Genomic DNA, 13,827 nt, shown 5'->3' with positions numbered 1-13,827 from the left:
TATATATATATATACACACACACAATGGGCTTCTTTCAGTTTCTGTCTACCAAATCTACTTACAAGGCTTTTACAAGGCTATTGTAGATGACACTTGTCTAAGGTGCCATGCGGTGAAACTAAACCTGGAACCATGTGACTGGGAAGCAAGCTTTTTACCACACAGCCACACCTGTGCCTATATAATTTTAATGACAGTTACTTCGTAAAGTCATGTTCAAATATATTGTTCTTATTTTTTGCTTATCCATTTTCAGTAGTCCACAGTGTGACACAGAATATGAACACTAAATATTTAGCTGTGTTTTGTAGATTCTGAATTATGTCAAGAATTTACCTCTGTATATAATTCATAACTTATTTCCTTTTTTTCTTCTTTCTGTTTTGTTTACTATAGAAAGATTCCAAGTCCTGTTATATTTAGAAGATAGCATCTCTCAGCTTCTAGAATACAAAGATGATAACCCAAAAGTGAATGTAATTAAATTTATGAATGAATAGTAAGTTGATTTTTTTTTCTTTGTTTCTTTTTCCCACTGTTTTAAAACGATTGTGATATGTAGCATATAGTTGTACGAGCATTTGAATAAACAGGAAAATAGAGTAAGTTTATATGATATTCATTGTTTTCTTACTGGTTTTAACAGTGTAAATAGAATTAATTTTTAACAAAGACTCAAGAACAATATCTTGGATAGGCTAGCATGGAAGACAGACATTAGACAACAATGACAATGATGGTGGTGGTGATATTCAAACTTGTAAATGCAATCCAAATCATTGATGGTAATACCTTATAGAGGCATAAATTGTAGAGTGTCTGACAAGATGTTTTTGAGTACTTAACCTTTAAGTACATGTGCACCTGCTACATGGGAATTGAGTTAACTCATTTTTGATAGTGGGGTACATTTCAGAATTCTGCACATTTCATATGACAGCCAATCCTCCATAATAACAGGATTGTAGTAATGGACAGTAGAGAATGACTGCAATACTGGCTGTACATTCAACTTTTATATGTTTAACAGAGAGGCTCTACATGGTTGCTCGATCTGCTAGAAATAGCAGCTAAATCTCTCTCTCAAATTACACCCTACTATCTTAAAAGAGGAAGAATATTTTAGAATATAGTCTTAGCTATTTCATCATCGTCATTGTCATCATTTAGTGATCCACATCTCTAGGGTGACGAGAGCCAAATATTATTAATAGTTTTCTTGTTTTACAGCCTAAGATCTGTAGATTTGATTTCCTGTTAATTCTCTCTCTCTCTCTCTCACTCTCTCTCCAGGTAACCACGTACCTCCTCTACAGCAAGACACCTGTTTCTGTTTCTCTTTCTCACTCTAGCCTTTCATCATCTGTCACAAAGTCACCTCCTCCAATGCCTTCTTCCTGCTCAAAGATTCCTTGTCTTGCAAAGTTACTTAGTGACTCTGCCAGTGCTAGTTCCGCTTAAAAAGCACCCAATCCACACTGTGAAATGGTTGACATCTAGAAGGGCATCCAGCTTCAAAAACCATGCCAAAACTGACCTCACCTGTGCTGGTGCCACATAAAAAGCACTCAGCCCACTTTGTAGGGTGGTTGATGTTAGGAAGGGTATCCAGCCATAAAAACCATTCCAAAATAGACACAGAAGTCTGGTGCAATCTTCTGCCTAGCCAGCTCCTGTCAAACCATCTAACTCATACCAGCATAGAAGGTAGACATTAAACAATGATAATGATTTGTACCTGCAACATATCTAATAATAGGAGGAGGTGGTTTTGTACCAGATGATGGGAGGTTAAATTATAATAGAGGAACAGAAACAAATGCTCTTGAATATATATATAGCTAGTGTTATGTCACCAAAATTCAAATATGGTTTCAGTATTTTCCTTATTCTCCCTTTATACTCTATTATAATCCCATCGAAGAGGACCAGCGACAGCATCTCGATGCTGCAAGTGAAAGATGTCACAGGACAGCAACCACCTCAATCCAATCAACAGACTATCACTGTGACATCTCTGGGCATCTCTGTGCTTCCAGCCTTAGACTGTGGAGTCACATGCACTCTCATTGCTAAGAACGCAAACTTTGTCATCATTGGACACCGATGGACAACCTACCATAATCTCATCTTTCATTTCCTTTTTTTTCATTCTATCAGTCTCTAGCATGTCCATATATATATATCCTGCACCTTAAATCAATTTCTTTAAATATTCAATTCCAAGCACTTGTACACCTTCACTTTGAATCACTTTCCGCTTCTTCCAAATTAATACTGTGCACTTTGTTAGTGCACAGACAGTTAAACATGTTTTGCAAACAATTTCATATCAGTCATCAAAAAGTACATGGCTCAGCTTTCCAATGGCTCACCCCTGATCAAAAGCTGCCTTTGCTTTTTGTAATATCCCAATGAGAGCTGTATTGAATAAAGGTGATGACATACTGTCTCCTTGAGATATTCCTCATTTTATGTGAACATTTCCCTATGATTGTGTCCCTGCTACTCTGTTCAATGTTCCATTGTCTCGAGCTGCCACAGATTAATGCTTCATATTATCTATCACTTCATAGATATCCATGGTTTTTTGTTTCCAGCTATGTAATACCATATCAAAGGCCTTTTTGTAATCTATCCCAAGCCATCCCTAAATTTGTCAGCCACTTCCTAAATTCTTTGTTACCATTTTATCAATCAGCAGTTGATCTTTTGTTCACTTGCTTCCCTTTCTGCATCCTTTTTCTTCCACCAGCAAAATTCTTTTAACCTCAAGATTTTCACAAAGCTCTTTTGCAAATATACCTGTGAGAAGCTTCCACATTAAAAGGGAGAAAATTATTGACCTAGAATTGGAAATTATGTTTCCCTTATCATTATTTTCAACACAAGACACAGTAGTCATTCAAAGTACCACAATTCTCTGATCTGTTCTGCTGATTTGAGATTCTGTCATGTAGAAATGAAAATTTCATCAACCAAAACCCTTCAATACTGTTTGGTCTAGGTCCCTTCCAATTTGGCATTTTCTTTAACAACTTCTTCACTGTTACTACTCTAATAACTATATATTCTTGTTTCTCTATGACTTCCATTTCTTTCTCCAAAATTCCTAACCATTCTACATTGCTGTCATGTTCAGCTTGTTGATCTCATATTTCATTCCAGAAGATTTGCTTCTGGTGCAAATGTCGCTCTGGTGTTGCTTGGTCGGCATTTAACAAGGTGTTGAGTTGCGCAGCTATTCGTGCATGACATTCACCAAATCTTTTGATCCAGTAGCCTTGAACTCCATCTGGTCCTGGGGCCTTCCAGTTTGCTCATTTTTTTTTTTGCTGATTTCCTTCACTTCCCTAACTGAAATGACTAGTTCTGCCTGTTTTGGACAGACTACTGTTTGTTTCAGTTCTTGCAACCATTCAGCATCCTTCTTGTGTTCCTTGTCTTTCTTCCAGATGTCACTCCAAAACCTTTGACTTTCAATGTTATTTAGTATCAACTTTTCATCTGTACATCCTTCATTTATTTCTTTATAGAATCTCTTCTCATCTACTCTGAATAACCTATTCTGGTGGTAACCCTTCATTCTTTGGTCGTATCTTACCATCTTTGCTCTCTTTGCAGCATGGTGCTGTTTTAGTTCCTCCACTACTACTTTCAGGTCCTTTCTTTCAATATTATACTTCCTTTTCAGTGCCCTGTATTTTTGTTTGCTTTTAAGCTCCCCTTTCTCTTTTTGGTCTAACACAGAGATTTCCTTCGAGAGCATGTCTAACCCTGCCTGGATTCTTCTTTTCCACCATGGATCTTTTCTTTTATAACTCCCATTACGTTTCTTTTTCTTGACATTGACACCCACATTTTCTGCTACAACAATACTTGCTGCCTTGATCAAATTATTTATTTCTGTGATGTTGTTTGTTCTGATGTATTTCAGAATTTCATTCACATTTTTCGTTTCTTAGTTCAATTTCCATCGATCAACCTTTTTAAGGTTGCAAATAATGTCACTATCATTCTCATGTAGTCTTATCTTTATTCTGTCGTAGATTGCCTTTTGTTCATCTGTCATTTCGCTATTAGTTTTATTGCTGTTTTCCATGACCCGTCTTTTGATAGCTTCGAGCTCTACTTCTGTGAACCAACAATTTTTTCTTATTGCTCTAGCGTGATCACATAGTCTCTGTTCCATGAGTTGAAACAATCCCTTTTCTCTCCAATGAACATACATACGTTGTTGGTAACCCCTAATTTGAGCACCATTTTCATCTACCGGGTTACTCAGGTAGTAACACTCCATGACCACAGCATTAATTTGTTTGCTCCATCTACGCCATGTGTAGTGGTCCTTTTCTGGATATCGACAGGCTGGAGCCAGACCAGAATCTCTGAGCCTACCGGGTGTAGCACTGTCACCATTATTGGCTTCAGTTTCATTACCACCGTTATTTACAATATTTTGTTTTTTCATTGTCACTCATATGAGGTAGCAATTATTAGGTTGTGCAATTACCAGTGTTTTTATTATTATTATTATTATTATTATTATTATTATTACTAGTTTCCAGAGCGTAAAGAATGGTACTCATGTCATGTTCCGAGAATTTGAATTCATTAATGCTACACTACACAACAGAAAATCTTTCATTAAATTGTTCTGGAAATGTTTTCAGCAAGTTGGGAAGAAAGGAGGTTTGTTATTATTCTTGCTATTATTATTGTTGTTGTTGTTGTTGTTGTTGTTGTTGCTGTTGCTGTTGTTGCTGCTGTTGCTGCTGCTGCTGTTGTTGTTGTTGCTGTTGTTGTTGTAGCTGCTGCTGCTGTTGTTGCTGTTGTTGTTGGTGGTGGTGATGGTAGTGGTGTTGTTGTTAATCCCTATGTTTACCCTTATTGAGCAGATCTTTGACCAAAAGCATACCAACCTTCCCCAATGGAACTGTATTTCTGTACATGCTTCCTCTTCAAATATCCGCAAATGTCTGAATTTGCAGAATAATTACTATAGAACAAAATGCTTTGTGGTGTTCATTCCAGCTCTTTGTGTTCTGAGTTCAAATCCTGCCAAAATCAGCTTTACCTTTCATCCTTTTGGAGGTTGATAAAATACAAAAATTTGTCCCAAGTGGTGTGGTAGATTGGTAGAATTATTAAAATCATCATCATCATTGTCACTTAATATCCATTTTCTATGCTTGCATGGAGTGGACAGTTTGACAGGAGCTGACCAGCTTCCATTGTCTGTTTTGGCATGGTTACTCTTTACTCTTATACACTTTTACTTGTTTCAGTCATTTGACTGTGGCCATGCTGGAGCACCGCCTTTTAATCGAGCAAATCGACCCCAGGACTTATTCTTTGTAAGCCTAGTACTTATTCTATCAGTCTCTTTTGCTGAACCGCTAAGTTACGGGGACGTAAACACACCAGCATTGGTTGTCAAGTGATGTTGGGGGGACAAACACAGACACACAAACATATACACACACTTACATATATACAACAGGCTTTTTTCAGTTTCTGTCTACCAAATCCACTCACAAAGCTTTGGTCGGCCCAAGGCTATAGTAGAAGACACTTGCCCAAGGCACCACGCAGTGGGACTGAACATGGAATCATGTGGTTCATAAGCAAGCTGCTTACCACACAGCCACTCCTACATCTTGAAGGGAAAAAGTTGACAAGGCAGGGTAAATGAACTACCTGGTCATATTTGTTCCAATGCTTTGTTATGTGTTCCTAAGGGGTGATTTTAATCCATTACCTAGTTTAACCTTTAGCATTTAAACAAATCTTATTGAACTTTTTAATTTTCAAACTGACCAGATCCAGCCTCTCACACTTACCTTACAATGTCATTCTAACAATAAACAGTCAAATCATCGAAATCTTGAAGCTATGAGATAAATCATGATTAATTTCAAAACAATGAGTAAATAAGCACTGCATTTGATAGAATAGTTTGAATGTTAAACAGTTAATACCAAGACCTAGCATCTTGAGTGCCTTTAGTAGAGTTCACTATGTTGCAAGCATTGAGGTCAGGTCTCCAGTTTGAGGATCAGTTTCTCCCATAAGAATCAGAGCCCTTGCAAAATAAAACAAAGAGTCTTGGGTACTGTCTTTCCCTCCCTAACCAAGCATTGAAGCCAGGACTCCAATTTGAGGATTAGTTTCTTCCACATGTATCAGAGCTCCTGAAAAATAAAACAAAAAGCCTTGGGCACTACCTTTCCCTTCCTAACCAAACAGTAAAGAAAGTAAATCTTCTGAGTAGGCCTGAAAAGGCTATGGATTGTCCATGTAGGGAAACCTAAGAACAGTGTTTCTCAACTAATTTTTGCCTGTTGACCTTCTTGATTCTTATTTTATTCGGTTAGACCCTCATAGCCATTTGATGTTTATAAAATCCAATTATATTTTTTTGTAATTAAATATTATTAGGAATTGTATAAGAAATTGTTAACATATTTTGTGTTTTATATTATAGAAGTATAAGCAATTCATTGCACATAAATTTTAACACCAAACTGTCTTATATGGATCCCCAAAGGTCATATGGATCCCAGTTGAGAGTCTCTGCCTTAGATCATGTTCAAGCTGACACTGTCTGTGTGTCTTGATCTTGTGAGATATGTTTACTAAGTCACTAGTAATTATAGAGTAAAAGAAAGAAAAATAGAATCCAAAGAAATTAATAGTAATCTATGTCTGCAAACATTTTTTTATTTGGTAACATAAAACTTTTTTTTCTGTTCATATTCTTTTGGGAAATGGAAGTTCTGACATTTAAGACCAAGTCTTTTATTGGAGAGAAAAAGAAAATTGTATCCTTCAGCTACTGAAGTCTTGTGGTAATGAAGATTGTCTGTGAATGTGTGAGAGAGGTGTACTGGGTGAGAGAGAGGAAGAGACGGAGAAGTAAGAGGAGAATTACGTTGGAGGTGAAATGCGATTAAGAAGAATAAGTAAGGAGAAGATTTATTGATCAAAGTAAAGGAAAAGTGCCACAGCTCTTCAGATATTGAACTGAAGTCCAAATTAGTGACACAAAATGGAAAGGAATTAGAGAACAGAATAGCAGATTTGGGTTGTGGGTTGATTTACTGAAAATATCTTATCAGAGAAGAAACAATTAAGTCTAAGAATGGGTTTGGCTTGGCAGAAGATGATGGTGGTGCCAGATTCATGTACTATCTACTTGTCTAAGCCAGATACAGAGGTTTGCCTGTCAACAAAACCCAGATAAACCTGTGTATCTGGCTTTTGTTGACATGGACCTTATCTGGTGGGTAATGCAGAAACTAGGCATAGATGAGTGGTTAGTGAGAGCTGTTAAAGCCATGTACAGGGATGCTGTTAGTAAGGTGAGAGTCATCAATGAGTATATTAAGGAGTTTAGTGTACAAGTAGGAGTCTACCAGGGTTCGCTTCTTAGCTCTCTCTTATTTATCATGGCCCTCCAGCTCCTGTCAAACCATCCAACCCTTGTCAGCATGGAAAACAGACGATAAATGATGATGATGATGATATACTATCAACTTGTCTATCTAGCTGTATATATATATATATATATATATATAAACATACACACTAGGCTTTCATACAGTTACTTTTTATCACATTTATGCCCGAGATTTTGATGTGGAGGCACGTTACTTAGTGGTTAGGGTGTTGGATTCATGATCGTAAGGTTGTGGTTTCGATTCCTGGATTGAGTAGTGCATTGCGTTCTTGAGCAAAACACTTCATTTCACATTGCTCCAGTCCACTCAGTTAGCAAAAATAAATAATCTTATTACAGACCGGCGTCCTGTCCAGGTGGGGAGTATATACGCCATGAAATTTGGAAAGCAGCCCTTATGAGTCAGTATGACTCGAGAAGGTAACTTTACCTTTACCTACAAGGTATTGACTAGCACAATAGTAGAAGACATTTACCCATGGTGCCACACATTGGGACTGAACCTGAAGCCATGTGGTTGCAGAGTGAGCTTCTTAAACACATAGTCATGCCTGCATGTAGGAAAGTGCAAAAAAAAATCAAAGATGGGTAGATTCTAGATGGAAATATTTTACCACAATCTAGATGGTCATTGTCTTCTGAAAAAAAACAAAAAAAAAAAGGGAATTTTTAACTGAGACAATTTCTTTTAATTATCCAATAAGTAGATTATTAATTCTGAGACTACAATTATCAGATCATATATTTAACGAATAGGATCTTGTTAAAGTTTTTTCCTAGCAGTTGAAGTATTTCAGATTTTTTTTTCAAATTTTCTTCACTAATGTAGTTTTGCATGCTGATGAGGAAAATTGCATTCATTTTTTTCTCTAGAAATTAAAGAGATTACAGGTATTTAAAGTCATGTAATTTTCCTAAGTCAGAAGCTTCCATTGCTGACATATTGGAAGCCTACTGTGGTTCACCATTCAATATTGAAATTGGTAGCCTGGTATCTCAGGAATGTGCAAGTATACTCACCACAGGTGGCTGTAAATTGTTGTTCCTAGTAGAAAAGATTGTTGCACTTAGCAGTGCAATCACAAAATTAAACTCCTAAGATGAAGAGCACTCCCTTCCAGCCATGTCCTTTTTCACTTAAACACAGATATAGGCATTTTCTTTTGCTGTGAGAATAAACAGTTGCGACTTTTGACATCAGCAATGGATGCTTCCAATTGGCTTAAACAACGTAACTTCAAATTCTTGTAACTTCTTTATTATCAAGTTCTAGATTTTGTCATCAACATGCAAAACTACATTCTTTTGAAAATAATTTGATGTAAATTTGAAGTACTTCAAGTTGTTGGAAGAAATTTAACAAAATCCCAAAAATATATCAACTTATAGGTTTCTTTTTTAGAAATTAAAATTGTTTTCCTTTTTCATAAGAGCTTGCTGTTGAATTGTTTTTTGTTTTTTTTTAACTGAATTAAAAGCTTCTTTACTGCTTGAACTTTTACTCTATCTTAATACTTTTCCTCATATATAGTGCTTTCTCTGATTCCTTTATAATAAAACCATGAATTTTTCCAGGTATCCAATATGTCTTCATCAAGACCATTGATATATATATATATATATATTTTAATTTCTCCTTATATTGTTAATTTAGAAACTTTCTTAACAAAATCTGCCTGACATTTATTCCTTTCAATGCTAAATATCTTCATTATATTCCCACTAAGGATTAAAAATACTTTATCAATAGCAAAATATAAATGTTAATTAATCATATTAGGAATCAAGAACTATGTTTCTTTCAAACTGAATTCAATATAAGCTAACAAGCAAGTAAGTAACGCAACAAACAAATCAGAGTAAATAATGTATATATTGTATGTCAAAATGTTAATACTGTCATATTTCACTCTATATTCTCCAGATTTGTTGAAAAGGTGTGCAAATAAATAGGAATTTATGAAAAAGCCCAAACATAAATTAAGAATTCCAAATTCTTTAGAATAACATAAATATTTGGCTCAAGAAGTTTCCACCATTACCTTAATTTTTTTTTTTACTCCAAACATATGGAACTTCAAATCTATTGAATTTGTCAGCTTCATTTTTATCCTAGAACAGCATACTGAACCTGCCTTTCAGTACCTTGCCATTCATAATACATCTCTCTTTTCAGTAGTCCCCTTTCAAAACAGCATCTTTACCCCCTGCTAACTTATGTATATTCAAACACCTTTGCTTCTGTAACTGTGCCAATTTCCCCAATCTCGTTTCTTCTTTTCATTCTTCTGTCTACTTCTGATAGCTGAGTTTTGTGGATTCATGACAAATGAATGAAGACCAAATGAAAACTAAATCACCAACAGAGCTATTCACTTCAAGTTGTGTATAAATCAGTATTAATTAGATAAATGTTAATGTTTCTGTCTGTACCTATCACCAGTAGGGAAACATCCGTTGTGGTGGCTAACATCGCAGCAAGTGTTAAAGTCTGGGTCATTGACTAAGTAAAATCTGCTTGTTATTCTTCATCCCTTTCTCCTTATAACAATATGAACAGACAAAATTCTTTTCAGTTTTGCAACACCAATTAATGTCTTGAACATAGAATCATTCTAGTTTATGATTCAAATTTCTAACTGAAGACTTTTAGAAAAAATCTATAGCACTGTTCTGTCAATAGTATATGTAAAAATGAAGAATTTTGTAAAAGGCTGTTTAGAATTCTAATCTTTCTTTATTTCTTTTTCTTATATACATAAAAATTAATATTTTCAGATTTACTTACCATACAAGAATACCATTCATTGATCTGTCTGCTGTGTTCTGACTTTCCTTTTGAATTAGTACAGAAAACTGCTCGGTAAGAGATTCTCCTTATTTCTGTTTGGCTTACTACTTTACTTAGTGTGAAAAATCAATGTTATGAGTGATTAGTGAGAAGCCCTAGGCACAGGGCAGTTCTTGAAGGTTTATATGCTACAGAAGTTACAATTATTTAAATTACCAGAATATTTGGTCCACAAGGAGTAACTATCACTCTATACAGTATATTATTTCAAGAAATATTCATTGAATTGTCTTGTATAGGTGTAGGCTGTGTGGTAAGAAGTTTGCTTCCCAACCACATGGTTCCGGGTTCAGTCTAGCAGCATGGCACCTTGGGAAAGTGTTTTCTATTACAGCCTCAGGTCAACCAAAGCCTTGTGAGTGGATTTGATAGAAGGAAACAGAAAGAAGCCTGTCATAGAATAAGTACTAGGCTTAAAAACATAAGACTAAAAACTGTTCAAGGTGGTGCCCCAGCATGGCCCCAGACAAATGACTGAAACAAGTAAAAGATAGAAGATAAAAGGTGTGTGTTATTGTCTTCTTGTCTGGATATCACAGGGTAATTGTAAACAAGCATCACTATCATGCAGGCAGTGTCCTTCATTTCTGATCATCCATGGAAACAAGTCTGGTCAGGGAGACATATCACCTTATTTGGTAACAGGTAAGAGTTGGCAACAGAAAAGGCATCGGCCATAAAAAGTTCCACCTCAACAAATTCTGCCCAACTCATGTGAGCATAGAAAAGTGGAAATTAAAACACTGATGATGATGACGGTGATTATGATGATGATGATGATAACAACAATGATGATAATGATAACAATAATAACAACAACAATGATGATAATGATGACAATGATGGTAATGAGGACAGTGAGGATGATGATGATGATGATGATGCTATTTGATGGTGACCATTACTAATCATACCATATATACTGTAGCATGTTCTAGTATTTAGGGTGTTGCACTCATGATTATAAGATAGTGGCTTCAATTCCCAGAGTAGGAAGTGCATTGTGTTCTTGAGCAACACACTTCATTTCACATTGCTCCAGTCCACTCAGCCGTAAATGCTGAAGCTGTAAACCTTGTGATGGACTGGTATCCCTTTTGGGGGGAATGTCATGATCTTGGTCACTTATATGTCAATAGGCTTACCTATCCAGTAGAGTGGCATCATTTGAAAACTACAACAACGCAAGGAAGTGCATTGTGAACTTTGGTGTGCAACAGCATTGGATAGTTTGGTTGAGGCAGTGATATATCGATATATTGTAATTTAGCATGCTATGGTTCCAAACCAAACTACAAGGGGGTTCTGAAAAGTTCCTGACTTTTGGTAAAAGAAAATACAGGAGGATCAGTTAATTATGATTTTATTCAACATATTCCCCTCTCAGATTCACACACTTATTGCAGTGACTCTTCAGTTTTTCTAAACTCTGTAAAAGAACTCAAAAGGTTGGGTCTCCAACCAGGCCCTTTGCAATACCCTTCAAGCCAGGAACTTTTCAACACCCCCTCATAGCATTCTATGATACCAAACCAATCTATGAGGGGGTTCTGAAAGATTCTTGGCTTTGGGTAAAAAAAAAAATACTGGAGGATCAGTTAATTATCATTTTATTCAATATTTTCCCCTCTCATATTCATGCATTTATTGCAGCAATCCTTCAGTTTTTCTTAGCCTGTAAAAGAACTCAGGAGGTTGGGTCTCCAACCAGGCCTTTTGCGATACCTTTTAAGCCAGGAACTTTTCAGCAACCCCCATCACCTGTTTTCACTCCATTCTCTTTTTTGTGTACTTGGTTATTCTTTGTCATCCCTCCAAAACTACAGAATTCAGCCATTGTAACTCTAGAGTGTTTATGGATAGTCTGTTGTGTTTTCTGTCAATATATATAATTTTATAGATATAAATAGACAAAGAAGGAAAAGTATCTCTTTACACAATTGTTATATTTTTAACTATCACAGCTACAGTTTCTTATTATCTCATATATTATTAATGAATAGATATATGTTACATATATATTAACATCATGTGAATACATCATCATCATCGTCATCATCGTCATAAATGTTGTTATCATTCACACTGCATTGTCATTTTTAATATCATCATGATCATCATCTAATGTAGAGTTGTGAATATATTTTATTTTCTCATTCCTCTCTTTCTGTCTCTCTCATAAATACATACATAGAAGCATACTCATCACTTTAATAAAACATATATTTAGTCTTGCTGTGTAATTAGGTCCCATGGTTAAAAAACAGTCCTTTTAGCTGCTTGGAATATGAAATAAACAAACTAGTTACATATTGTAATAATGCATCATCAGAAATTGTTTACTGCTGGTTATAAATTCCAGACTATCAAACTTTCATCATTATGTGAATGAAGTTGTACCACTTGCAAACTTATGAACACTTTCCATAGATAGTTCTACATGGAAGATGATCTATAATGAGTCTTTAATGAAAGATGAAACTAATTATTTCATTTGTGGGGATGAGGTGACTGGAAGGAAAGGGTCAGTGGCATCAATGCCCAAGAGACCTTACAGGAAGAAGAAGAGAGAGTGAGGACATGGGCAGAAGTAGGATCAGCATAGGTCCTTTTCTGCCTTGGCCAGTTATCATAGATAGACACATGTGAATGTGTGCATGGGGCAGAACTTTAGCAGTAAGTTCTAGCGATAAATGAAATGGGTAGGGTGCGTCTTGGATTTAATGCAGCTGGACAGCCGAAACTGAGAGACAGGTAAACCATATTTTGTTCCTCACATTACATTTCCCTCATACTACATCATTTAACCTCTTAAGAGACAGGTTGAGCTATTGTCTGATCACCACCTTGTTGTCTAGAACCTTAGACTATCTACCACAGGGGGTACACATAGAATTGGATAAAGTGGAAAGCTCTGACAAATGTTAGAATCAGAAACAAATATGCAGACACTATTGCATCCATATTCAGAAGGTGCATGGCTCAGTGGTTAGAGTGTCAGGCTCACAATCATGAAGTAGCTTTTTACCTGACACAAGCACAAGCGAGGTCAGTTTTGGCATAGTTTTTACAGCTGGATGCCCTTCCAAATGCAGCCACTTTACAGTATGGACTGGATGCTTTTTTCATGGCATCAGCACGGCAGGGTCACCACAGGTACCAGCCACTTTCAGTGATTGGCACTTCTTCATTCATATGCATCACAAGTCCAGACAAATGTAGTTTTCTTTTCTTCCATGTTACATCTAATTCCTCTTACGCCCAACTTTTCTCTCATCACATTTGCACTGTCATACATACACACTGATGTTGCACATCCAATGGAGCATACAACCTTCATTCCTCTCTAGTCTACACAAGTTTTCTGCATTCAGAGCCCAGGTCTCACAACCATGGAGTACAGCCATTTGCACACAAGCATCATGCAGTCTACCTTTCACTCTGTGAGAGAGTCCTTTTGTTGCCAACAGAGGTAATAGCTCTCTGAACTTCCTCCATCCTATTCCTGTATAT

At 36.2% G+C, this 13,827-nt stretch overlaps 1 protein-coding gene across 4 annotated transcripts in view; it reads left to right on the top strand.

Annotated features, from left to right (window-relative positions):
• The window catches only part of LOC106874565 (centriolar satellite-associated tubulin polyglutamylase complex regulator 1), a 130,770-nt gene that overhangs the window by 9,228 nt on the left and 107,715 nt on the right, over positions 1–13,827 (top strand). For all 4 annotated transcript variants that reach the window (XR_008264404.1, XM_014922342.2, XM_014922340.2 and 1 more), the window contains exons 2-4: positions 398–500; positions 4,563–4,693; positions 10,242–10,326. Coding sequence is in view for 3 of the 4 variants with exons in the window: in XM_014922342.2 (XP_014777828.1) it covers positions 398–500; positions 4,563–4,693; positions 10,242–10,326 (319 nt within the window). In the remaining variant the exon portion in view is untranslated. The remainder of the gene's footprint in view (positions 1–397; positions 501–4,562; positions 4,694–10,241; positions 10,327–13,827) is intronic.

The sequence above is a fragment of the Octopus bimaculoides genome, chromosome 6, assembly GCF_001194135.2.
Source record: "Octopus bimaculoides isolate UCB-OBI-ISO-001 chromosome 6, ASM119413v2, whole genome shotgun sequence".
NCBI classification, from domain to species: Eukaryota; Metazoa; Mollusca; class Cephalopoda; order Octopoda; family Octopodidae; genus Octopus; species Octopus bimaculoides.
This window is presented reverse-complemented; position numbering and strand designations above follow the sequence as displayed.